Genomic DNA, 26655 nt, shown 5'->3' with positions numbered 1-26655 from the left:
AGCTGTACCAAGGAGTCCATCATCTGCGTGGGCTCCTCCTGGGTGCCCAGGATCGTGCCGGGCGACATCAGCTCCCTGTGAGTGAGTGGGACCCCGGCAGCCCCTGCCCCGTCCTGCCCCACCCGGCGCCCGCCGCCGCCCGGGAGTTGCCTCTGGCGCCGGGACAGCGCGACCCTGACCCCACTTCCCAGCCCCTTCCTTTGCGTTTGGGTTGGGGCGCGCGGTGGGACGTGGGTTGGAGTCTCGGGCCCCGGGGGAGGATGAGGGGAGCCCGAGATCCAGAGTCTGGGAAGCCAGACAAGTCCCTGGGCCAGTGTTTCTCAAAGTCTGGCCCGCGGGCCACCTGCATCAGATCCACCTGGGGGGGCTTGTGCCAATGCAGATTCTGGGGCCCGCACCGAATGATGCAGGGTCTGAGAGAGGAGCCTTGGAGTCTGCGTTTGGCCTCCCCAGGTGATTCTGGGGCGCATTAAAGTTTGAGAGGATGTGTATTGGGGGTGGGAAGGTTGTGTGGGGGGCTTGTGTATGCAGCCGAGCATGACTGGAGCGCTTGCAGAGGGATGAGGCCTCACTGTCCCTCCTGAGGTCTGGGGCTGTGGTTTACACGATGCCCTCCTCTGGACCTGTCCACACTGCAGGTGGGGCAGTACCTGGGAGAAGGCATGTCACCTCTAGAAGTGGAGATGCCACCGCATGTGGCCCGGAAGAGGGAAGCACAGAGGACCTGGCGGCGCATTGGGGAATGTGGGCATCCAGCCCAGAGGGCAAGTGCTGGGAGTCAGCCGGACTCCTTTCCCTGAGCTCATTAGGGCTTCTTGCCCCCCTCCTCACCGCGCGTTGTGCTGGCTGCTTGTTCAGTGCTGGAGGAAAGGACAGGAAAGGGCTTCCCATTATTGGTCCACCTGCTCAGGGGCTTTCAGCCTGGCCTCACACAGCCACTCAAACCACATGGCCAGCTCTCATAATGGCTGGGGAAGGGGCTACTGGGCAATATCTTCACTGCCGGGAAATGTTTCCTGCTGAAATGACTCCCACATCCAGGCCGAGGTGCTGGGTGATGCCCAGTCCGTCGTAGAGGCAGGGATTCCCATGGGGGAGCGGGGGTTGCTCTCACTTGCTCTTGCGCTCCACTTCCGTGTCTCCACCCCAGGCAAGGCGCTGGAGCCTGGACCCAGGAGTGAAGGGCTTCCTGTTTGCATTTATAGGCAGTCAGAAGAGTCTGGCTGAGCAGAAACAGAGGGCCCGTTGGACGCCTAATATTGCTAAGTCGGGTGACATGGAGCATTCCAGAAATGAGAATTCCCCTGGTTAAATCCCTTAGACCAGCAGCTGCTTAACGGACCTGCATATTAACTGAAATAATTCTGAAATGATGTATTGAGGTCCTACTGCGGCCAAAAAGGATAGGGGCCCTGGTGGCTAAAATAGTCAGGTTCCTTGTTCTGATTGGCCGTTAACTCTGGCAGATGGCATGGCCTCCCACCACACATTCAAGTTCAGGTGTCTCTGGGTTGTTTCCCAAGGCTTTCACGGTGCATTTAATCAGAAGTGCTCTGAGCGACTTTCAGAGATGTGCTCCCAAGGGGAACGCTTAATCCTACCCTTGAGTTTCGTCGGCCAACACTAATGCTGTGTCTACACAAACAGAATCATGGGCAGAGGTGAAGGAATTAACCGTCTTCAGCTAGGGCCTCCTGTAGTTAAGAAAAGGAAGTGAGGGGTTATTGATATAAACCGGCTGAGATGATGTCTATGCAAGGAGCTAGACTGATAGTAACGGTTTCTATTATTCAGTCCAGTTTTCCTGTTGATCCAGTTCATTGGAAAATGGCTGGACTCATCTTGTTCGTACCCCTGAGAAGACCCTGGCCAACCATTTGAAGCCTCCTTCCTGAGTGGAGGAGTTTAAAGCACAGGTAGAGGATAAGGCCTCTCGTCCATCTTGCCCGGCACTTCCTCAAAGCAACCTAGTCCTTGTTTTGTTCCTCTCTTGCCCGTAGGAGCCTGGTAAATGGAACGTTCTCGGAAATCAAGGACCGAATGTTTTCTCATCTGCCTTCCCTGCAGCTGCTGTGAGTATGGGAAGTCCTCTCTGGAGATGGCTCTCCTGGAGGTGCGGTCCTGGGAAGAGCCGTTTCTGTCTCTTGGGTATCAGTCCTTCCCAAGCTACCCAAGCTCCACAAGTAAACTGTGGCTGGCTCTTAGTGTTTACTTGCCCTGTTGTGTCCCTACTGAGCTGAGTCCCCAGCGCGCAGTGTCCTTTCCTTCTTTCAGCACATGTTTTGCTCAAGGACTTTATTTATTTATTTATTTTAACATCTTTATTGGAGTATAATTGCTTTACATTGTTGTGTTAGTTTTTGCTTTATAACAAAATGAATCAGCTATATGTATACATACATCCCCATATCCCCTCCTTCTTGCGTCTCCCTCCCACCCTCCCTATCCCACCCCTCTAGGTGGACACAAAGTACCGAGCTGATCTCCCTGTGCTATGTGGCTGCTTCCCACTAGCTATCTGTTTCACATTTGGTAGTGTATATATGTCCATGCCTCTCTCTCACTTCTTCCCAGCTTACCCTTTCCCCTCCCCGTGTCCTCAAGTCCATTCTCTACATCTGCATCTTTATTCCTGTCAAGGACTTTACTGTAGATGCCGTCGCCCATATCCAGCAACTGGGGACAGGATTACATTGAATTATGACCTGAATTTCACCTAAACGTACCATTTCCCAAACACCTCACTTTAAAAGAGAGCCTCCATTTTTAACCTCTAAATGTTATTATGGAAATAGGAGCTCTCAGGTCATATTTACTGAGACCCGTAGGGAAGAAAGGTGAAATAATGGGGGTGACCAGAAAATCTGGCCAAAGAGAATCCACTTGCCATTGTCCATCAGTGTCTGAGTCAGGTCGCACACCGAATGGGCCAGTTTTACACTGAGAAGAGCCCGTGTTTGCCCACAGATCAGAACATAACAAAAGAAACAGAAATGGCTTCACTCCGTGACTCAAATTTTACACTTCTGCATTGAAACCTAATGTCTCTTATTTTCAGATTGCTGAATTCTAACTCATTCACAGTCATCCGGGATGATGCTTTTGCTGGACTTTTTCATCTTGAATACCTGTAAGTTTTGTGCTTTGTGTATTTGCTGAGCGTTTGGTATGTCAGTGGAATGGCTGTATTGCTTTCCAAGCTGGAACAGCATCTCTTAGAGAGCTTAAGGGTGGAGAAAATTCAGAAAACCCCATTCTGTTTTCAGCGCTGACCTTTTATAGTTTACTTGTGTATAAACATGCTGAGACAGGAGGAGGTTGGAGACAAAGAGGGGGAAAGGAAACAAGGAAAGATATTCATTCATTCTCTGCTGACATTTAATTTGTCATGTCATAAGCACAATTGGAAATTATATTGGATATTTTTACCTCTCAAAGCTAGACATGGATTTGCTGATCAGCCAGAAATGAAGCTGAAGGATTCTGAGGGTTACATACTTTTAAGAAAGTCACCCTATTTGGGGATACAGCTTCACGTTTTTAGTTTACCTGTCCTATATCCCGTTTGCAGTGTCTCCTGTGAGCTGCAGCTGAGGGTCTAATTTTTTTTTTCTCCTTTAAAATAAAGGTTATTTTTCCCTTTTCAGTTGTGCATTCCCCCCCCCACCCCAGCAATGCCTGGCTCTGATTTCTGCCTCTTCACACTTTCAGGTAGTCTTTTTTTCCCCTTGAGTTCTTCCACCCTTGTCTTCTGTCACTTTGTAATAATATTAATCCTGCTATCAGATGGGATTTCCTTACCTAGCATTCAGGGGGATTTTTTAAATCCATGTCTCTGCTTTCTTATCTGAGGTTAACAGGTAGATGTTGGAATTCTAAATACATCCTGGGTTTAAGAAAGCTCTCTGCTGATTTCCTGTCCTCAGGAAAGATGTCTCTGGAGAAATTGTTTCTTCAGAGGATATATAATATGGGTACTCTCATAATACTTGATAGTCTGGGTAACCTGGGAAGAGTGGTCACGCTGAAGTGCTAGGCCAACTAGGTTCTATCAGAGTACATCAACAGCCAATGGAGGTGGTGAACAAAGAACCATCCATTCTCTCTTTCAAGCAGTACATCTTCCTGTCAAGGTTACTGAGGAGGAAGTTCGCTTCTCAGCTTATACTGAAGTCTATTACTGAATAGACCCCTGATTTAAAAAAAAAAAAACCAGGCACCAGATCATTCTGAGTGTACGAATCAAGAACTGTTTCACTAATGAAAAACATCATGTTGCAAAGTCTCCCTTGGACCATCTCATCAGAGACTTTCTTACATTTGAAGAAATGCGATGCCGTAAACGAAAATTTAGTTCTCTGTGGCCCTAGGGAATAGTCCTAGTGCATTCACTTCATGTATTCCCCATTTTAAAGCATAGCTGGAGTTATTACTGCAAGGTCCTGTGTGCAAGCCCTAAGACATCTTAGCACAGAGAAAGAAGTGTGGCCCATGCTCAACTTCCTTATACTTTCTATTTCCAAGTAGCCTAGAGATCTTGAGAATATCCTTGCCTTGTCACCCACTTGTTCAGAGATGACACTGTGTAGGACATGATGAACTCAAGCTTGCCGGAAGCCAAGCTTAATGGAATTCTCCCTGGGCAAAGACTTTAATATGAAGAGGTAAAACAATGGGCTCCCCTCAAGGGGCAATGATGTTAACAGAAGTATTATAGCCAGGCACTGTGAAATGTAAGAAGGTTGGAGGGGGGAAGATGTCTGGAAGCGTTCCAGTCTTGTGGAATTTGAGAATATCTTGCCTTTGTGTAGGGCTTTCTCCTCCTTTTCCCCCCAAGATGTTTTTACCCATGCTGCCAATCCTGACTTTGAAGACTCCCAGGCTGCTTCTGGAAGGAGTGCAAAAAGCACACTTGTGTGGAGGCACTCTTGCACACACACCCAGCTCCCACTTGGAATCTGGTATAGCTGACCGAGCCTTTGGAGATGAATTTCTGAAATTTATAAATGCTTCTAGATTTCATTCTGAAAGCATCCCAGTATCGTTTTTTCGAGATACTAAGCAGAGAAAATTCAGTTTAATTATATGGCTGTTCTCCTTAGGTTCATTGAAGGGAACAAAATAGAAACCATTTCAAGAAACGCCTTCCGTGGCCTTCGTGACCTGACTCACCTGTAAGTCCTGTGAAAAGTGTTGTAAGCCCTATTTAATGTGTAGAGTGAGGGTCACTTCCCAGTGCCTCTCTCTTTCTTGACTGTTTTCTACATATTGTGATAGCTTCTGAGGGAAACTCATTGCCAGATTGCCCGAGCGGTTTCCGTATTGTCGATCAGACACCAGCCCATTGTGATCACTCACACACTTGGCTTTCTTATCTTCTCCGTCCTCCCGAATTGCCGTTACGGTCCACATGACTGCATGTGACAGGAGCGCTCTGAGCTGGGAGTGATGGACGAGGTGGGAAGGAATGGAACATGTATCATATACCTACTCTGTGCCAGGCCCTGGGCTGAGTGCTCACTAAGCCTTCTCTCTTTATATTTCACCATAATCTGTGAGTCCCCATTGTACAGATTTGGGAACTGAGGCTTACCTGACTCATTGAAGAATGTTTGTTGAATGGAGGATCAACATTAGGATGACGTAGAATAGAGACATTTTTGTGGTTCCTTTAATTTGGATGCAAATAGCTTTTCTTTTTTTTATGTTGGATTAATCTGTGGTTTAAGCTAAGCTCTCTGGGTTCTTTAATAGCTTTCTGGAGGAAAAAATTAAATTGATTTGAATTGGCATATCAAATAAAGCAAGCACACACACTTAGCAAATTTAGAAAACTGGAAGAATAGTGCCTGTGCTTATGAAAATGTGGACATCGTCATTGTCTTGGCAGGAGCAATTTATTAACCATTTGCACGCTAGAAACTTTGTGTTTGAGTAGGATAACATAGGATAACATATCCCATCTCCATAGTCAGCTTATCTGTGGTAAAAAGACAATTGGGGAAGTTAGAGGGCTTTGAGTAGGGGTATTAGGCAGGGTGGCAATACCTCCAGGGTGTGTAACCGAAACCGATACATCTAAGGAGATAATCATTCACATCAGACCCTGATAGAGGCAAAGGTGTCTGTCAGTAGGCTCAGGAAGCACTTGATTCTGGAATGCTACCGATCAGAAGTCCTGCCTAAGTTACAGCTTGTAGAGTAAGGAGATGAGGGAGTGGAAATGGGAGTCTCTCAACATCTGGAGCAGCACAGCCGATCCTGGACAACATCAGACTCTTATTGGCATCATTCCTCCATGTTTTCTGTCCTTGCTATAAAAGTCTTGATTGTTTTTTCAGATTCAACCTAGATGCCAAATCCCCACGTTCTTGTAGGGGCGAAGACAATGGGCTTTGAGTCACAATAGACTCGAGTGCAAATCTCAAGGCCACCATTTGTTAGTATTGCTTAGCCTTTTTCGAGCCTCACTTTTCTCATCCTTAAAAATGGGGATGATTATACAGACCTCATAAGATTGCCGCACGTAGTGGGTTAGTGCTTGCTTGCAAATCATCCGGCCCATTATCCACGGTAAATGTTCAAGGTCTGGTTGGCGTTGTTATCATCATCATCGTCATCGTTCACAACAACAGCATCATTCCCTCCCTCCGCTAATGAAGAAGCCTCAGTTTTTTCCAGGGGCTGCTGAGTAGCCTTGGCAGTTTGGGTGGCTAGACAGGGTGCGCTAGGAAGACAACTGTGGGGGTCTGGAGAAGAACAGCTGTGGCAAGACAAATCCAGTTCCCAGAAGTCAGGAATGAAGGGCTTTGTTTTTGAGCAAAGGCTCTGGGCAGATTATACGCCTAAAGTAAAGCCCGTGTGACTGGTTGAGTTCACCCAGATGTCAACTTTCATCCGACCAGTTGGCTATGGGTCCTTGGCCTGAAAACAGATGTAAATATGCGGGTATTGTGCATATGTATTTGCATATCTTTGTGCATGTGGGCCCTTGGGTACATGGACTTCTATTCATGTGTGCACATAACTGTGTGTGTGTGCTCGCACATTTGCACGTACAGCCATATGCTGTGTATCACCCATATGTGTGCCAGAGGCACCTCCTTGTCTGTGTGACATGCAGGGGGCACACACACAGGGAACAAAGGAGTCCTTTGTTTGGGTCCAGAGCGCATCTGATGCATTAGAGGAGATGTAAGCCCATCCAGCGTGTGTTCCCATCCCACAGTCAAGCCTATGGGGCCCGCCTCCCCTCAGCTCTCCAGCTCCTTTCCCTGAATGTGCCCACAACACTGGGCTCTCAGGGCACCCCTCTGCACACCCAATTCACCCCATTACTGGGCCTTTCCCTTACATCCTTTCCCTTGCCCAGGATATGGTTTCTTCTGCCCATGATCTCCTGGAATCCACCTTTTCCTTCACAGTCCAGATTAAGTTCTGTCTTTTCCTTGGAGCCATTCCTGATCTCCCCTCCACACCTCTTGCAGCCCTCCTAGCTGATTCCACACAACCCGCACTTTGCTGTAGACACTGGCCATATTGGTTGGTGCCCTTTCATGGATGTTAGTTTCATCTCCCCAGCTGTGTTGAAAGCTCCCTGAGGGCAGGGCCCCTGCTGATCTTCCATTAGTTCTGCTCTTCCCCCAGGGTCTCACACAGGGCTAAGCCAGCAGGACATTCTTTCTGATTCACCGACTGACCAATGAGTTACTAAGCTGGGTTTTCCATATGTGCTCTACTGCAGGGCAAGTCTTAGGACTTTTAAAGTTGACTCCTCTGGGCTGGAGAAGTACGTAGTCATAAAAACATTTAATACACTGTTGAAGGAATGAACTGATCCTCCCAGCCACCCCATCCCCCTTTTTTGGTAAACTTCTAAGCAAGGAGAACACATCAGCTCTCTAAAGTTCACTCCTGTGCTTAAGGAAGTGACTATCTGGAAGTTGCTTAAGTGTCTGCTTTGTACCTTTATGAACTTTTCCAACACCTGCAGACTCACATCCATAGGTAAAGAAACATAGATCAGGTTTCAAAGCATTGAAGGAGCAGTGCCAATCTGTAACTAAAATCTAGGACATTTGTTTTCCAGCCGTCCCACAAAGCCCAAGGGACCAGTTGCTGTTAAGTAGTTTTAGAAATGAAGTGCCATGAACTTGTACACAAAATGAAGTGGAAAGTGAGATGTTATGCACGGAGTCTGGGCGGGGTAGGGGTGGACAGTCCATCTAAATAATTCAGCTTTCTGAAATCTAAAGTGAACACTTGGAACAGTTACTAAACATACAGCTTTTTTTCTTTTGGCCTTGACCATTCCGTATATGCTTATCACTTCAATCCAATGCATTTCAATTCACTAAAAATGTTTCGCTAAACTAGTAACCTTTAATTAGCTAAAAATATTGTACTTTACTTTCCAGAAAAAGTGACTAGCAGCCAGAAAAAAAAAAATCAAAACTGTCTCCTTTTTAAATTTCAAGAAACTACTTCTAGAGAATGTTCAGTCTGATGACAGTCTGTAGTCTATAATCTACAGTCTGTAGTTACGATTTCAATCTGTTCAGCCTGTTTTCCAACATGTTTAAAATTGTACCAATAAATCATTTAGGAAAGGAAGGTAAAATAATACATGAAATTGTATTTTAATCCATTCGTGGTTAACTGGATGGGAAAAGACATAATTTAGAAACTATAGGTCTCCCTGTATTCCGTTGCTCTCACTCAGCAAGAATGTTTAGATTTAAAATGGGCACAAACTTTCTACCCTAGTTGACTCTAAGGAGGAGGACCCTTTCGTTCCTACTTCTGGGATGGGTCATTATGATGCTACAAAAGATTCATTTCATATATATTTTTAAAGAGGTTGGTGCTGAATTACCTACATGTGGATTATCATTTCTATGTTTTGCTGTTTGTATACTCAAATGTATAAAAGAAAACAAAAGTAAGCATCGGTTTTTTGGCTGACTCACATTAGGGCATGCTGCCTGGGAGAAATCAGACTTGATGTACGTCATTTCAACACCTATCATCTTTCTACGTCAGCAGCCCAGCACCACGTACATTCACCTTCAGCAGGATGATGACAGGGCACTGCATAATCCTGAATCATCAGAGAAAGCGTTGATGATGTTTGTTCAAGTCTGCTTCCTGGAGATGGGGGGTAGATTAGGACATTTTAGAAAGATCTCCAACACTAAGAGCAAAAATACAAAATATGGTTTCTGGTCAACCTTAATTAATGAGAAAATGAAATTGATCACAACCAGTCATTCCCTAAACATTGTGGTTCACTGAGATTTTCTATTATCATTAGTGTTAGAGCTGAGATTCTTTATGTAAAAGAATATTTACATAAAGTAAATACTATTTTTTAATAGTCACAAGTAATAAAGTTCACTTAGATGCCCCATGAGGGAACTTCTTAGGATAAGACTGTACATCTATCTTTTTATCATTCTCATTTTAGTGCTTAAATCATCCATTCAGAAAGACTTTACTGAGTACCCACTATGTGCCAGGCACTGTTCTAGATGCAAGGAATACAGATGTGGACAGACAAAAATCTCTGTCCTCATGTTGCTTATGTATAGGGAGAATACAGAGTCAGTAAACAAATAGATAGATAATTAATATATATTGTATGCTAAGTGACAGTAGTGCAGTGGAGATCAACAGGGCACGGAAAGGAGTTGTGTAGAGATCAGGGAAGGTGGTGAAAGTGGAGGACAGACCTAAAGGAGGTGATGGATGAACCACACCTAGGGTGAGGGCGTCAGGCAGATGAACACCGAGTTCAGAGAACTTGAGCTGGGAGTGTGACTAGCCTGTGTGAGCAATAGCAAAGGAACCAGTGTGGGTGATCTGAATCATCAGAGATTCAGTCCCACAGGTAAGTGGGAATGGAGGTAACTAGACAATGGAGGGCCTTGGGTGCCATCAAAGGGACTTTGACTTTTATTCTGAGAAACGTGAGATGCCATCTGAGGATTATTAACGTGTATCAAGAGCTTAATAAATGCTTGTTTTAAAAACAAAACAAAAAAACGGACATTGTATGCTCCAGCATCTATAATGTTATCTTTGTTTAACTAAACTCATTTCTTTATCTCAGTATCAATGACCAAAGCCAGAAATTGAACTACCTTTTGCTAAAGAGGTTTAGAACTCTGTTTTAAATCACTTGCTTTATTTAAGGGACTTCAGAGGGATAGGACATGAAGATAATAACCACATTAAAATGTGACTTTTTTGTTCTAGTTCTTTGGCCAATAATCACATAAAAGCACTCCCAAGGGATGTCTTCAGTGATTTAGACTCTCTGATTGAACTGTAAGTAATGAAAATTAAGTTTATGTGTGCTTGTCTTGAAATCCCCTCTCCCCCTATACTGCATTTTTTGTGTGTTGTACCTAAAAATCTATGACAAAGTAGCGAATACTGGGAAACAGCATATAGTTTGTATTGTGTTAGCTTTGCCATATACTTAGTAGCATTAGGCTGGGCGGCTTCCTTTCTCCCAGAGAGCAGTAACGTACCCATCTGCATTGTCTTCTAGTGCTTGTCACTCCTTGCTGGGCAAAGTTTAACAAGATCTTAAAGTTTCAATTGTGTTTGTCAAAACTATCTTCCTGTAATGTCATGTTTTTGCTTGTGAGAACCTCTGCTGGGTGGTGTTCTTCTGTCACCCCTCCCCCATTTCCACCATGGTGTGGTGACAGTTTCAAGAGGATTTGGAAAAACGGTGCTGTGTCAACTCTGAGCACTCTCTGCGTGCTATACGGTTAAAATCATGGGCACTGAAGAGTGTTAAATAAAGTCAGTGGTACGTAAAAGACATCGGATGTATTAAATACAAAATTAAAAAAAAATTCCATTTGGGGGAGTTATTAAATATGTCAGGATATCAGGATTTCTGGAGTTTCATGTTAGGGCCAAAATATTTCCGACATGTCTGTTTCTCTGTGTCTGTGTTTGTTTTGTTTTTTAGAGATTTAAGGGGCAATAAGTTTGAATGTGACTGCAAAGCCAAGTGGTTGTATCTGTGGTTGAAGATGACAAATTCCACTGTTTCTGATGTCCTGTGTATCGGTCCACCAGAATATCAGGAAAAGAAGCTGAATGACGTGACCAGCTTTGACTACGAATGCACAACTACAGGTATTCAGAACCTCTATCATCCAAGTCTGATATTTAGAATAACCCTTTGTTTTTCTTTTAGACTGTCAACAGGGAGTGGGGAAACATGGGGGTAAAAGTTTTCTATCAAAATTATTTTAGGGGAAATTTAAGCATTCTCAAAGAAATGATTTGATGTGGCAAGGAAAATATCTCAACAGTTTGGAAGGATTTTTGTTAACTGCACTGGCTTTACTTTTGATTCTTTTTGATTCTCTACAAAATTCAAATTTATCTAAAGATTTTTTTTTTTTTAAGCTCAAAGGTGAGTTTGGCATGAGAACATTTTCAAAGCAGTCTAGGTTTCATATAAAGACAGTACAGAGAGACCTAAGTCACTGTTCTCTTGATTGAATTCTATGAAATTTATAGGACATTTAACTAATAAACACCAGACTTTAAAATTTATAAATTGCTTTTGTAGTTCCATGTAAAATGAGATAGCTAGGCATCTTAGTCAATGGCAAAGTAGGAATATAAGTTAACAAGTAGTTATCAAAAGGAAAAATTCACATTGAGGAAAAAAATGTCAAGAAAGTTTGATTTTGTTTTCCAGAGTCTGCCTCAGAGTTTCAGTTTATACATTTTCAGGTTATAAGATAAAGCTAAAATCTAACTGCCTCAACTGTCATATCTTGTAGAGAGCCCAAGAATATCTCCATATGAAAGGCTTAGATCGAGTTTCTATAGCTTCTAAAAGCCAGATTTTAAAGGAGAGTGGATCAATCCACAGTATGAAACCTGCTTACCGGACTTATAAAAATAAACACTTAGGCTGAGAGTTGGTATCTACAAAGCCTCAAGTCATGTCAGTAGGAGTAGCAGAAAAGAGAACTCAGTAAATAGTTATGGAAACTCAAAAGACAAAAAAACTCTAAGAACAAAATATCACATTTAGGTTAGTCCTACTGCTACCCCCTGATCTAATAAACAAACAAACTCAAAAGTAAAAATTATTTCTTGATATCTTTGTAAATAAGGGACCTGACAAGTTCTGTTCTTTTCTGAGAGGAAACCTGAAGTCTTACGGAAATGCCCTTGTCTTTCATCACTGAACAGGGACTTATTCAGCTGTGTAATTGGCAGGTGCCCTTTAGCCAGCTGAGGCCACTGGGGGGTTATTTATTGTATTGTAGAGCAGTGCAATCTATCAGACATCACGGTCAGTGACCTTTGCACCAAAAGGTGGCATTCAAGGCCATGCCATATGAAATGTGAAACCCCAGCTCGCTGGGGCGCCTCTCTGCCTCTTCTCATTTTTCTGGAGAGTGCTCTAAACCCCATGCTGAAGTGAGCAGCTTTTCCATTGTTCTCTTCACTCCCGGCCCTAGTGTGTGACGTTGCCAATCTCAGAGAGAAATGGCTTGGACTATAGAGGGCCTTGGAAACTAGGAGTTTGTCCTAAACCCAGAATCTCTGGGGCAGCATGAGCCCCTTAACACATTTGGGGGCATTCTGTTATACATATTTATCTTTGCTAACAAGCTTTTTGCTAAAATTTAGGAAGTCAGCCCCCCCCCCCACCTGGAAACAGGGAGAAGATGATTCTGTCTTTGCTCTTGTTTTATCCCTTTAAGGCTCATGAACAGATGAGCTCTCACCCACGGTGTCTTCCATCACGAAAAAATCGTGCCACCAAGTTGTGACCCCCTCCCCCCAAATATAGTCCCTGACTTGTAAGAACTAGGTCGATAAAGTATGAGTTTTGGGGGTCCCTATCTTCTGGCTCAGATCAAGCCTCACACGCTGGTGCTCTTTTTAAGGCCAGGGAGGAGATAGGTGAGGATGGATGGAAGTTGGAAAGCCAAGTCTAAGACTCATGGTACCATTACCACATCCTCACTCGAGTTTGGGGAAGAAGCACATTTTCTGAGTGCACTGTTTTCCTCTTAGCTCGGGGTTTTAGCAAAGGAGTAAATTTTTCCGGTAGATGTCTCACCTTGTTCTTCCCAGGGAGAGGAGGGTACATTACCATCCTGTTCCTCAGCACAGGGGTGTAATTAACACCACAAAGCCACCCCTGGCCGGTTTCAGCTTTAATCAGTCCCTCCATAACCCTCTGCTTCAAGTCTATTTTTAACCACCTCAAAAACCCCTGTTACCTACTCAGAATTCCCCATGTTAGGTGGATAATTCACTAAATTCCTTAAGAGGGAGTGAATTTTGCATCCTAATTGTCCCGTTAGTTTCCCTATTTCAGGGCTGATGAAAATGCAGAGAGAAATAATGCATTAATGTGCAGTTTCTCTCCCAATAGGATCAGCATCATGTATAATTTATTTTCTGCAAGTGCTATAAATAGGTATGTAAAAGTCTGTTGATTCCAGTGGGAACAAGGCCTAAATTGTAAGAGTCCCACTGACATCATGAACTTAATCCAATGTGAATGGAAGTGGAAGTGCTTTTTGCAGAGAAGGCCATTAATACTTTAACACCAGTAAATTCAGCGTGTGGATTGTTTGAGATCTTTCCACAATGAATGTGCTTTTGTCGTTTGTGAGAAATAACTTCCGATGGTGATGGGGAAGATGTTTAAATTCCCCGAGTCCTCTCCCCCATTCACACAAACACACATTCATCAATCATATTGTTTCACCGGTTTCTTCCCTTCTTCCTTCTTTCTCTTCTCCTCCTTTTTTTTGGACAGAAGCAGCGAAGGGGGAGAAGGAGTGTCCTATTAAGAATTAGATTTATAACTCGAATGATTTAACAGTCTGTGCTGTGCCAGATAGCCAGTATATAGAAAATATTATGAAACCAATGTTTGGGGGAAATCAATGAAAATAGGACCATGAAAGGCTAGATTTGTAAAATGCTCTCTATATTTCTTTTAAAAATAAAATTAAAATTCTGGAATTTTTTTAAAATAAAAAACTGAAACTTTTGGGTCTGCACTTTAAACGGCCTGCATTTTTAAGCTCACAAGTGCTTGAGAATTCAGAGTGTAGTCAGGAAGCTCTGAACGCAAGCAGAGGGGGTTATAAAGCACCAGGAGTGTTGGGAACCTTGGGCAGACTTGGATGAGGCGAGGCAACCGGAGATGCTGGAGGAGGTTATAGACGTCTCGGTGGTAATTAGAAGAACGCAGCTGTATTCTCTGAGTCCTCTTCTACCTCCAGGAAAGAAAGCAGACCGTGACTGCTTCCATTTCCCTTTTCCCATTTACCAGCCTGTGAACACGGAAGCCTCTTGCAGAGTTTTCCGACTTCTACACTGGGGCCACCGGGGCCCACAGGAATGAACCAGGGGTTTTTCAGGTTTTAGTCTTTGACCAAGCAACGCTGGTATTTTGGGGGACTTGATAGGGGAGGGGGAACTAGGATCCATGGTGACTCTGCCCTAAGTCTTCACGCAGGCAGCTTCACGCTGTCACTGTTACGCATGTAGAACTCCTGAGGGATCACCGCAGCCGAGGCTGGGTGCTAACACTTAATCCTCAGTCTCCTATTCGGCCTCTACAGCAACCTTGTGAAATAGACGTTGCCCTCATTTTACTCCTGGGGAACCTGAGGCTCTTGCCCGAGCTCCTGGAGCTGCAAGTGCAGGCGGGGTAGAAACCAGTCTGTCTCACCTGCCCCAGCTCTTCCGAATGTTCCAGAAGGGGGGGGTACCTCCTCCACTCCTGCCGACTGTCCCCACTGTCCCTCGGCCACCTCTTGCTGTCGGGTGCAGAGGCAGCCTCCTCTTTGCTTCTCCCTCTTCTCCCTGTACCTGCAAGGGTCCTTCATTCAGCCCCGCCCTCTCCCACCACAGTCAGGGGCGAGGCCAGCCCTCCCACATTCGCCAAGCCAGCAAGCATTTACTCAGCAGCTCCTGTCCACTGAGAACGAGAGGGGCCCCTCCAAAAGGTAGCATGTATTGAGCACGCACCTTGTGCAAAGCACTGTTCTACGTGAGTATGGATTCAACAGACGACTAAGAAACTGAGGCAGAGAGAGGTTGAGTAACTTCCCTAAGGTCACTCAGCGAAAAGGCAGAGTCAGCGCTCCAGCATTTTATCTTAGATGCCGTTAAAATGAACACTGTCCCCAAGAGATGGCCCAGTGGTGACCAGGACAGTGGAGGGGGACTGTCCTTGCTTGGATCTCAATTCCATATTTATCGGTCGCCTACTGTGTGCTGAGCCTGAGGTCGGCGTGTCCACCACATTACCTAGTCTGTTCCTGCCATCGAGCTTGGATCATAGCCCCCATACTGCAGATGAGTAAACCGAGGCCTTGTAAGGGGAGGTGCACACGCAGCCCAGGGATTCAAACACAGGGAGTGGTTTCAGGTGGTCTGACTCCAAGCACAGCGCTCTTTCCAGTGCCTCACGCCGCCCTTACTCCTCAGCTTTACCTTCTGCCCGCTGACGGGCACCTGCTCTTCCGGCCCCGGCTCCACGCTTCCCACCTTAACACTCGCTCCGCTGCTCTGTCCCCTTACCTGCCTCTAGTCCTTTTGCACTGGCCCTCCTTACTCACTACCTGGTACCTGCCCTTTTAATGCCTTTCTCATTGTTGTGGCCTCTCCCGTTGCAGAGCACAGGTTCTGGATGCACAGGCTCAGCAGCCATGGCTCACGGGCCCAGCTGCTCCGTGGCATGTGGGATCTTCCCGGACCGGGGCACGAACCCGTGTCCTCTGCATCGGCAGGCGGACTCTCAACCACTGCGCCACCAGGAAGCCCTCAGTTGACATCTTTCATGAGGCTTCTGAGTCAATTATTTCTTGAGTGGCTGCTGTGGGCTTGTGTCATTGGAGCTCTGAGAAGTGTAGGACCTTCCTTAGGAAGCCCTTGGTTCAGGAGACACACCACGCTGGCTGTGTGTCCATGGCCGGGCACACACGCTCTCTGAGCTTCAGCTTGTGGCTCTGAGATCTCTCCCATTTCTTTAAATCTGACCCTGATGTCTCTATGTTGGAGACTAAATCCTAGTAAATAATAATATGTAAACAACATTGCCTGATTATGAGTCCAGCAAGTTAGGAAGGGTCCCTGATTGGACTGGTCAGGGCAGCTTTGCAAGGGGAGATGGGACTTCAGTGGGCATGGATAAGGATTGGGTGGGGGAAGAGGTGGGCAAAGCCAGGATTTTCTCATAGGAACTACTTTTCTAAGCCAGATGTCCACCCTCAATTTACCCTGGGCACTTTTAGCCTGCTAAGAAGCAGTGCACCCTGAAAGATCTCTGGCCAAAGAAATAACCTAAACTTTATTAGTATTTTGTTTTTTTTAAAAAACTTCCTTCTTCATTGTTTCTCTAGCTACTGCAGACACTAACCGTTCTTGCATCCGAGGGCATGCTAACCCTGTTTCTTGGTAAGACTGTACATTCCGTACCAAGATTTCACAGAGTGAGTCATTGTAGCTCAGGGAGCGACACAGATGATGGGTATTGACTTGCCACTAAGTGTAAGAGCAGAATGCGTGCTTAAATAGGATGGCATCTATATTGCTGGAAAGTCTAATAGATCTCCTGTAACTGCTCCCTGGGCTGCAGAGCAGTACCCAGATCCCAGGCACAGCCGTACTTAGCACTGCTACCAGTCCAGTAACCAGTAAACACACCTAGGTTAACTTCCCCGCACGGTGAGCTTTAGAAACCTCCAAGAACCCGTCAAAGAGTTTGGTTGGGTTTCCAAAACTGCAGTGTGCCCTTTGGGGAATTTACTTTTAGTTTTCTTTACTACCTGGACTCTTCTGAGAGAGCTAAAAAGAACAGCATTCCCCAAAGGAATCTGACCACAGCAGCCCTTCTTCATAGAGTAAATTTCACCATAGTTTCAGGAATGTTGCCCTGCAGTATCCTTTCTGTCCTGTCTTTCTGAAAGCCAGGTCTCACCAAATTTGTTTAAAACTTGGAGATCCTCTAGCCAGACTTGTGAGCTATTTATCTCAGGGAAGCTGTATTAGAAGCTGTGCGTTCAGTCTGCTATTTCTGTACAAGCCAGAACTCTCTGGACTCATCCAGAGTGAAACATGCCATGATGTGTGTTGCTTCTCTCCTGCCCTCCCCGCTCCCCAGTCCTCTTTGGAACTGATGAGAGAAAGGATAGAAGGGGAATGGCGGTCCATAATGCCCACAGGAGAGCTCATGGAGACTTTTTTTTAAACACCCCTTCCCAGATTTTGTTGTTCATCAGACTCTGCCCTACCAGTCGGTTTCAGTGGATACGTTCAACTCCAAGAATGATGTGTACGTGGCCATCGCTCAGCCCAGCATGGAGAACTGCATGGTGCTGGAGTGGGACCACATCGAAATGAATTTCCGGAGCTATGACAATATTACAGGTGTGTTACGGCTTTGACTGGATGTACTGACCTCATTTCAGCGTGGCCTAAAGCCCGGGAGAGAAGAAATGTTCTCTGTTAGCCCGAGAGGGAGCTTGGCTCTCTGGCTTGGTTTGATTTGGGAACACATTCCAGCCCACCCTCTTCGCTCCAACTTTTTCTGGACATGGTCAGTTATTGGTGAGAGCAGAAACCTTAGGTGGTGATTCTATTTATTGTTGGTGATCCTTTTGTAAAGGGAGAGGGTGACGGGGGCCTGTGGCGGGAAGCATTTTCCTGAAATGGTGAGAAGTCACTCCCAGAATCCCTTGATTTTAAGCAGTTATGACAGCCTCAGACTGCATGAGCGTTTTAGCAGCTAAATGAATACTTTAACTTTTTTTTTTTTCGGTACGCGGGCCTCTCACTGTCGTGGCCTCTCCCGTTGCGGAGCACAGGCTCTGGACGCGCAGGCTCAGTGGCCATGGCTCACGGGCCCAGCCGCTCCGCGGCATGTGGGATCTTCCCGGACCGGGGCACGAACCCGCGTCCCCTGCATCGGCAGGCGGACTCTCAACCACTGCGCCACCAGGGAAGCCCGAATCCTTTGACTTTTGTAAGCTCTTAACTAATAGGCTAATGCACACACACACGCACACACACACGTGCTCACGTACACATATGCACACGCTCATGAACCCACACACACTACAGCTGTTTCTATTGCCCCCTTGCGAAGTTCTGGTGATCACTACTTCCTTTTAATAAGTACGTACAAAATAAGCATAAATGGCTTCCTAATTCAAGCCTTTGGGATAAGACTTAGAGCTTCATTTGGGACCATCATTGAATCCCAGTGTCTTAGCGCTACTAAAAATGGACTGTCTACTTGCTTTTTAAATCAGTGGATAAAGTCAAAACAATCTTTCAAAGATGTCTCATTTATCAAAGTGCAATCTGATACTAATACTGACTTTACAGACAGCACCACGTGGCCTGACTCTTGCCCCACGTGAGGGTTTCCTTCAGTGATTCCTTCTCTGGTTCGAGCAGCGTCTTGCTGGGGCAGAGAGAAGCGTATCCAGGTAGCATTTGCAGATACGGAGGTTCTGGCCTTGCAGCAGGTGCAGGGATGCAGGGAGAGCATCGTTCACCCTCGGGGAGCAGCCCGGAGAGGTCTGTGAGACGTAGATCCTGACGCTCCGACGTGCCATCTGGCCTCCCAGTGCTGAGCCCACATTCCTGGGAGCAGCCCCGCTCGCTCCAAGTGCAGACTCAGCACAGAGCAGTGCAGGTGAACCTGTGGAGGGAGCCCAGGCCTCAGGACCCTAAAGCTGGTCCGTGTTAGAGGAAACGAGGTGAGAGAGGAACTCGCCACCCGCATGGTTTTTTGCTTCCATCTTTTCTCTGACCTGGAAGGTCGGTGAGGGCTGAATGAGCAGGCCCCTCTGCCTTCTCTCCTCCCTCTCACACGAGGAGGTGGGAGCGGAGTGAAGCCGTGTTCTCGTGCAGGCAGTTCTGAGGCCGGTGCTTGTTGCCCGTGCTGGCTGTGGGCTTGCAGAGAGCCAGGTTCGGGTTAGTCTCCTTGGGGCTCACGACAGCTGTCTGAGGTGTTATTGCGGGTTCCCTGCCTGTAGGTAGAGGACAAGCGACCTCTCTTCAAGAGAGAGGAGGCATATGAACTATAAAGAGCTCAGGTTTTGAAAACCTATGAACATGGATTCTACTCCTGACTCTGCCATGTGCTAGGAAGTAGCTGTGGCCTTTGAGCCTCTGTTTTCTCATGGGTGAAATGGGCAGGAGATGTACCTTCCATGGATGTTGTGAGAACTGGATGAGTGCCAGGCACAGAGAAGGCAGTTCTTTTTTTTTTTTAAAGTGTTTCCTCTTTCTCTCTCTCTTTTTTTTTTAATTTATTTATTTTAGGCTGCGTTCAGTCTTCATTGCTGCGCGTGGGCTTCCTCTAGTTGCGGAGAGCTGGGGCTGCTCTTCGTTGCCGTGCGTGGGCTTCTCATTGCGGTGGCTTCTCTTGTTGCGGAGCACGGGCTCTAGAGCACAGGCTCGGTAGTTGTGGCACATGGGTTTAATGGCTCTGTGGCATGTGGGATCTTCCCGGACCAGGGCTTGAACCTGTGTCCCCTGCATTGGCAAGCAGATTCTTAACCACTGCACCACCAGGGAAGTCCCAAGCAGGCAGTTCTTAATGCTGGCTTCCTCCTTACCTTTCCGAAAGAAGAGATGTAGGCTCAGGCACGTTGAATCACTCCACTGTTACTTCCAAGGCAGAGCCCGGGACCTGTCACTGCTGCATGCCACCCTTTCCTTCTCCCAGGTTGACCTTGGTAGGAGGCGACAGCATTGCCCTCCACCTGCCCTTCCTACATGCAGCAGCTGGTCACACCCCTAGGTTCATCAAGTCATTCATTCATTGTTTTCACTTGTTCCCAAAGATTTCTTGAGTGCTTCTCTGAGCTAGGCCCAGTCTAGGTGCTGGGGCCATAGCAGTAAACAAGTCACAAGAAAACCTCCACCCTCAAGGAGTCTGTGTTATAACGGGAGGGAGAGAGACAATAAAATAAGACAAATAATTGTAATACGTACAACACATTAGATGACAGCGTGCTAAGAAGGGAAAAGGTGGCAGGGAGGAAAGATTTGAAGTGTTGGCATGAGAGGACTGAAATTTTAGGTAGAGTGTCTGGTAGAGGCCTCGTTAAGAAGGTGTTTGAATAAAACTTGTGGGACATGAGGGCTTGATGCACATGGAGAGTGGGAACAGCAGGGAGAACATTCCAGACAGGGAAGAGTGAGTGCAGCAGTCCAGAGGCAGGAGGGTATTTTTCCTGTTGGATGAACGGGCAGGTGGCTGGTTTGGCTTGGACAGAATGATCCGGGGGCAGTTGTAGGAGACGAAGTCAGAGAGGTAAGAGGGCTGATCATGGGGGCCTTGCAGGTCCTACGAAGGACTTGGGCTTTTACCTTTGTGCAGAGGTCAGCCAGGCTGCATAGAAGATGCAGGTGCCTGCTACAGAATGCTGGGTTGTGTCCAGCTGCTGGGCTGAGAGTAGTCCGTGTGTGGGGAGGGGACCAAAGTGGAATCAGAGCAAGCAGTTGAGAGGCTATTGCAAGGATTCAGGCAAGTGCTAATGGCCTGGACCCAGCGGAGGCCGCAGAGCTGCGGGTAGGAAGTGGTCAGTGAGAGCAGAGTGGGTGTGGCCAGAGCCAGGGCTGGAGCTTACTGGTTTCCAGGGATCCCTTGGCCTCTGAGTGTTGAAGTCTGAATCTTCTGAGAGGTGGGCAGCTGGACATGCAGCCCACTGGGATCCTCTTCACAGCCAAGCCACAAAATTGTGTTCGTTAAGTTTATGAACTCCAATGTCACACTAGTTTTTCATAAATCTGTCTCTAGATCTTTCTAGCCGGTGACCTTGGCCAAGTTTTAATTTCCATGAGCCCCTTTCATCTGTAAAGTGGGAATTCCATCTGTAAAATGGTATCATCATAGTATTGGGCCCATGGGAATTTAACTGGGTAGCTTATATAACACTTAGCATGGGGCCTGGCATATAGTAAGTTCTCACCAAGTGTTGGGATATCAGTTGCGGATAAAAAAATAGATATTTGATTATTATGCCTTGCTACCACCGCTAGGGAAATCCACCAGGTTTGGATCTTTCACTCTTCTTAATTCATGAAAGCACACAGATTTCATACATCAGGGTCCCAACACACATTTCCGAATACCTATTGCCAAATTCCTGTCACACTGATTTCTGATCACATCTTACAATTCAACCACCTCTCTTTTGTTTCTCCCTTCACCTGGGTTTCCAGGCTCAAATGCAGCCTCCTACAGGAAGCATTTCTTGATGAACGGATTGGAATGAAGTCTGCCTTCTCTGCTCCCTTATTACATGAATTTCCATTAAACACAAATCTCGTCACATAATTTTTCACTTAGAGGAAGGCAACTCACATTTACATACTCAGTGATTTATAAGCTGTTTCTTTCGTCAGCTACACAACCTCATAATGTGTACTTATTGTCTCTATTTTATAGTGAAAAAAAAAATAGGAGCAGCCCTCCTTCTCCCATAGACCCTAATTCTTTGACTTCAATAAAATTGTCTCCACAACTTTCAAAAGCATAGGAGTGCCAGGACCAGCAGAGCATGGCCTGAGGGAGGCTGGGAAAGAGGGTGGTTACAGAAGTAGGGGCCTTGCTCGCTCTGTGGAGGAAAGAGTGTGGCTTGCTGGAATTCAGCCTGGTGTGAAGGAAAGCCCTGCAGCTCACACGAGCTGGGCAGATGACAAATGGATGAGCAAGGGCACAGCCCCAGAACCACTTGCCTCGAACAAGACCAAGGTAAACGTGGACCGTTCTCTCCTCATGGGGCTGTGCATGCCTCATTTATCATCTCGTTTGATCACAGGGTGATCCCAGAGTCAGCAAGAGCTGGGCAGGATTTTCTCCATCCATGGCCGGCAAGTCTGGGGCTCCGAGGAATGGGCGGGACACATGCTTCCCCCTCTGTGGCCCTGCTGGGCATTGTGCAAAAGGGACACCCATCCTCTGGCGAGAGAGGGAGACCCAGGGTCATGAGCCGCCCCCCGCCACCGCCAAGTTTTGCTCCTTTTTTCTCTCTACATCTCTTCTCACCTCTCCTGCTTTTGGTTAATTTTGTTTGCCTTTTGATTTCTGCCCATTAAGTATGTTGCAGCATCTCTCCTCCTAGACTAAAACACATATTCACACACACACACACACACACACACACACACACACACACACACACACGAGGATTTCTGCTGCTGCTGACAACTCCATAAGCTACAACTCCACAGGCTACACCAGGAAAGAGGATGCTTTATGGAGCATCTCCAAGAAAGGAATTCTTTCTTTCTCACACGGCCCCTCAGCTGAGACCAGTAGAGCTGTAGGATGCTTCTGGGTAGAAGGGACCTACGTAGCCAGGGACTCAGGGGGAGCATGTACCTCAGTTAGTGCTGTCAGGGGGGAGTCAGTGCAGTTTCTGAGGAGCAGTTTGGTAGTTTAAACCCAGAAGCCTTTACAATGTGCACGATGTCTACCCCACAATCTCTCCATTTAAGAACACTGCCAGATGGTTTTCAAACACAGATTTCTCTACAGGGAAGCCTATTACTTACAATAATGAAAAACTGGAAATAAGTGCAATGTCCAGCAGTCGGGGATTAAATAAAATATGGTGCCTCCATGCAATGGAATACCATGTAGTGTTAAAAAATCAAGTTGTAGAAGACGCAATAACATGGGAAAATGTTCACAACATAGTGGTCAAGGGAAAAAAGCAGGTTATAAAAAAATCTATGTATACTATAAGCCCAGATCTATTTTTAAAAGGCACATGTGGATATGTGCAGAGATTGGCAATTAAAGAAATATATCAAGATATTAAATGTTATTTCAGCATTTGCAGTTCAAGTGATTTTGATTTTCTTCTTTGTACTTTTTGGTACATTGGTGGTGGAGTGTAGACTGGAGCCAGACTACCTGGATTTGGATTCCAGCCTCCATCACATTGTAGCTGTGTGACCTTGTATAAGTTACTTAACTTCTCTGTGCCTTTATAAAGCGGGGTACAAAATTAAGTGTATGCTAAGTATATAATAAGCATGTAAAGTGCTTAGTATAGCGCCTTTATGTGTTACCTATTATTATTTTCAGAATTTGCTTTGATGAACATTAAAAACCTTTATACTCAGAAAAAATGTAATAATTAGTTTTAAACAAAGGAAAGGGACCAGGTTCTTGCAGGGAAGTCAAAGCAGTGGAAGAGAAAAGTAAATACCACCCGAAAATCCACCAACCGTCTGCCCCCAATGTTAATACTGAGGACAGAAATTGGGTAATTATCCTTGTAATTTACAGACCAAATTCACTTTGGTCCAAACTGCCTAGAAAATTAGGGGAAAGAAATAACTTTTAATTGAATGACCTAGATGACGGGCCAATACTCTTTGAGATGTGGGTGAGCTTATTGCTGTCTGGCTGGAACGGTGTGGGTGGGGGATCTGGGTGCAGATAGGGAGAAGGTGATGGGAGGTGACCCAGACAGGGGAGTGAGTCAACGACTGAAAATGTTACCCTTTTCCTGCAAAGTTCTGGTTTGGTGCCGCCTGAGCTAGATCATTCAGATCATGGCTCGTGATCTCAATTGCCTCAATGATCCAATAATGAGAGCGACTAGTTATTGATCACTTCCTGTGTGTGCAAGCTCTGTACTAAAAACCCTGACCGTGAAATTTCTCAGGTAGTCTTTACAGCGGCTGTGTAAGGTCAGGGCTGGCAGCATTCTTAGTCTCATCTGGTAGGGGAGAAGCCTGAGCACAGGGAGTTGAGGGAACTGCCACAGGGTCAGAAAGCTTATGAGGTGCTGGGCCGTGTGGTCTAGAGTCACAAGGTTTAACACCGGTCTGCTCTGCCTCCGCTCAGCTTCAGAAATCAGAAAAGGTCAAACGTCCTCAAGAGCTCTCATCACATTTTTTTTTCCTGCCTCTAAGTCCTGACTCCTAGCTTTTTACCCCCCAAGAGAAGAAACCCGTTTAAATGCCTCATTCTCTCCTATGGAGTCGGGAATAGCATGCAGACAATTCGCTTGGTGTCTTAGTGAATTTCCTGAATTATACACCTGCCTCTAAAGACGCCAGAGGCGTAGGTGACCAACACTTACCTATTTCGATGGAGGTACTTTTAAAACTATTTGTTTTAATTGTGGGGAAATATACATAACATAACATTTACCGTCTTAACTGTGTTTATTTGTGGTTCAATAAATGCATCAATCCCCAGAGCTCTTCATCTTGAAAAACTGAAACTCGGTACCCATTAAACTGTAATTCCCCATTCTCCCCTCCTCTCAGACCCTGGCAACCACCCTTCTACTTTCTATCTCTATGAATCTGACACCTCTAGGTACCTCATATGAGTGGAATCATACACTATGTGTCTTTTTGTGACTGCTTATATCACTTAGCATAATGTCTTCAACATTCATCCATGACACAGCATGTGTTGGAATTTCCTTCCTTTTTAAGGTGTAACAATAATCCATTGTGTGTATAAACCACATTTTGTTTATCCATTCATCCATCAGTGGACACTTGGGTTGTTTCCACCTTTTGGCTATTGTGAATAATGCTGCTGTGAACACGGCGTACACATATCTCTTCAAAAGCCTGCTTTCAGTTCTCTGGGTACAGACCCAGAAGTGGAATTGCTGGATCGTACGGTAATTCTTTGTTAAATTTTCTGATGAATCGCCATACTGTTTTCCACAGTGGCTGAACATGTTATATTTCTCACCAGCAGTTCATAAGGCTTCCAGTTTCACTGTGGACGGGCATTTTTTTTTTTTTAACCTAAAGATTTTATTATTGTTTTGTACCAATTAGATTTACATAAAGATTTATCCTTTTCATTCTCTTGATTAAACGCAAAAAAATTCTGACTGTTTAATATATTATTATTCAATACAGTTAATTTACCTAAAGAAATTTTTGTTATATATAGTTTAGATTTACATAAATAAATATTTACTCTGTTCATTGTTCTTTGTTATTTCTTTTTTAAAAAAAAATGAACTATAGTTGATTTACAATATTGTGTTAGTTTCAGGCGTACAGCAAAGTGATTCCGTTTTATATATATATATGTGTGTGTGTGTATATATATATATTTCAGATTATTTTCCATTATAGATTATTATAAGGTATTGGATATAGTTCCCTGTGCCATGCAGTAGGTCCTTGTTGTTTATCTGTTTTACATATAGTAGTGTGTATCTGTTAACCTCATACTCCCGATTTATCCACCCCCTTTCCCCTTTGGTAACCATAAGTTTACTTTCTATGTCTGTGAGTCTGTTTCTGTTTTATAAATAAGTTCACTTGTTTTCTTTTTCGATTCCACATATAAGTGGTATCATATAATATTTGTCTTTCTCTGACTCTGGACGAGTGTTTCTCACGGTGGCTGCCCTAACCCCATCTCCCCTCTTCTGGAGCGCAGGTCAGTCCATCGTGGGCTGTAAGGCCATCCTCATCGACGACCAGGTCTTTGTGGTGGTGGCCCAGCTCTTCGGTGGCTCCCACATTTACAGATACGACGAGAGCTGGACCAAGTTTGTCAAATTCCAGGACATAGAAGTCTCTCGCATTTCCAAGCCCAACGACATCGAGCTGTTTCAGATCGAGGACGAGACGTTCTTTGTCATCGCAGACAGCTCCAAAGCTGGTCTGTCGACCGTGTATAAATGGAACAGCAAAGGATTCTACTCGTACCAGTCTCTGCACGAGTGGTTCAGGGACACGGATGCCGAGTTTGTTGAAATAGACGGCAAATCACACCTGATCCTCTCCAGCCGCTCCCAGGTCCCCATCATCCTCCAGTGGAATAAAAGCTCTAAGAAGTTTGTCCCGTACAGCGACATCCCCAACATGGAGGATGTGCTGGCCGTGAAGAGCTTCAGGATGCAGAACGCCCTCTACCTTTCCCTCACCCGCTTCATCGGGGACTCTAGGGTCATGAGGTGGAATAGTAAGCAGTTTGTGGAGATCCAGGCTCTCCCATCCCGGGGGGCCATGACCCTGCAGCCCTTTTCTTTTAAAGAGAATCACTACCTGGCCCTGGGGAGTGACTATACGTTCTCCCAGATATACCAGTGGGATAAAGAGAAGCAGCTCTTCAAAAAATTTAAGGAGATTTATGTGCAGGCGCCTCGTTCCTTCACAGCCGTCTCCACTGACAGGAGAGATTTCTTTTTTGCATCCAGTTTCAAAGGGAAAACAAAGATTTTTGAACACATAGTTGTTGACTTAAGTTTGTGAAGGTGTGATTGGTGAATGTAAAAGACGCGTAGCTTTAGCTGTCACAGGAGAGGACCAAGGGGGAAAAAAGAATCCAGGTTCACAGGTCTGAAATTACAAATGCACTGGGGAAATAGAAGTTTTCAAACTTTTAGAACTCATATTTTAATCAGGGATTGCATTTATTGGCTAACTGCATGACATGTCCATTCTCCCACTTAAAAGCACATCTGAAAGCCTGTAATTACTGAGAAAAGAGTCCAACGTTAAGTCTCACCATCTAGGGAAACAATGCGCCTTTTTTTCTTTTTAATGAGGAAGGAGAAAATCGGATAAGATGGGACAGCTCTTCTAACGAAATAAAAACAAAAAAAGACCAAA

The 26655-nt window shown here is 45.4% G+C and overlaps 1 protein-coding gene across 1 annotated transcript; it reads left to right on the top strand.

The window, feature by feature from the left end:
- Nucleotides 1–26655, top strand: LGI2 (leucine rich repeat LGI family member 2). The gene is made up of 8 exons (XM_024745558.1): nt 1–77; nt 2001–2072; nt 3059–3130; nt 5103–5174; nt 10258–10329; nt 10988–11157; nt 17284–17448; nt 25478–26655. The coding sequence occupies exons 2-8, from the start codon at nt 2041–2043 to the stop codon at nt 26293–26295; spliced, it is 1401 nt and encodes a 466-aa protein (XP_024601326.1). The 5' UTR covers nt 1–77; nt 2001–2040; the 3' UTR covers nt 26296–26655.

The sequence above is a fragment of the Neophocaena asiaeorientalis genome, unplaced genomic scaffold (genome assembly GCF_003031525.2).
Source record: "Neophocaena asiaeorientalis asiaeorientalis breed wild unplaced genomic scaffold, Neophocaena_asiaeorientalis_V1.1 scaffold397, whole genome shotgun sequence".
Classification (NCBI taxonomy): domain Eukaryota; kingdom Metazoa; phylum Chordata; class Mammalia; order Artiodactyla; family Phocoenidae; genus Neophocaena; species Neophocaena asiaeorientalis.
The sequence above is the reverse complement of the archived record's forward strand: the minus strand, read 5'-3'. Positions and strand labels throughout refer to the sequence as shown.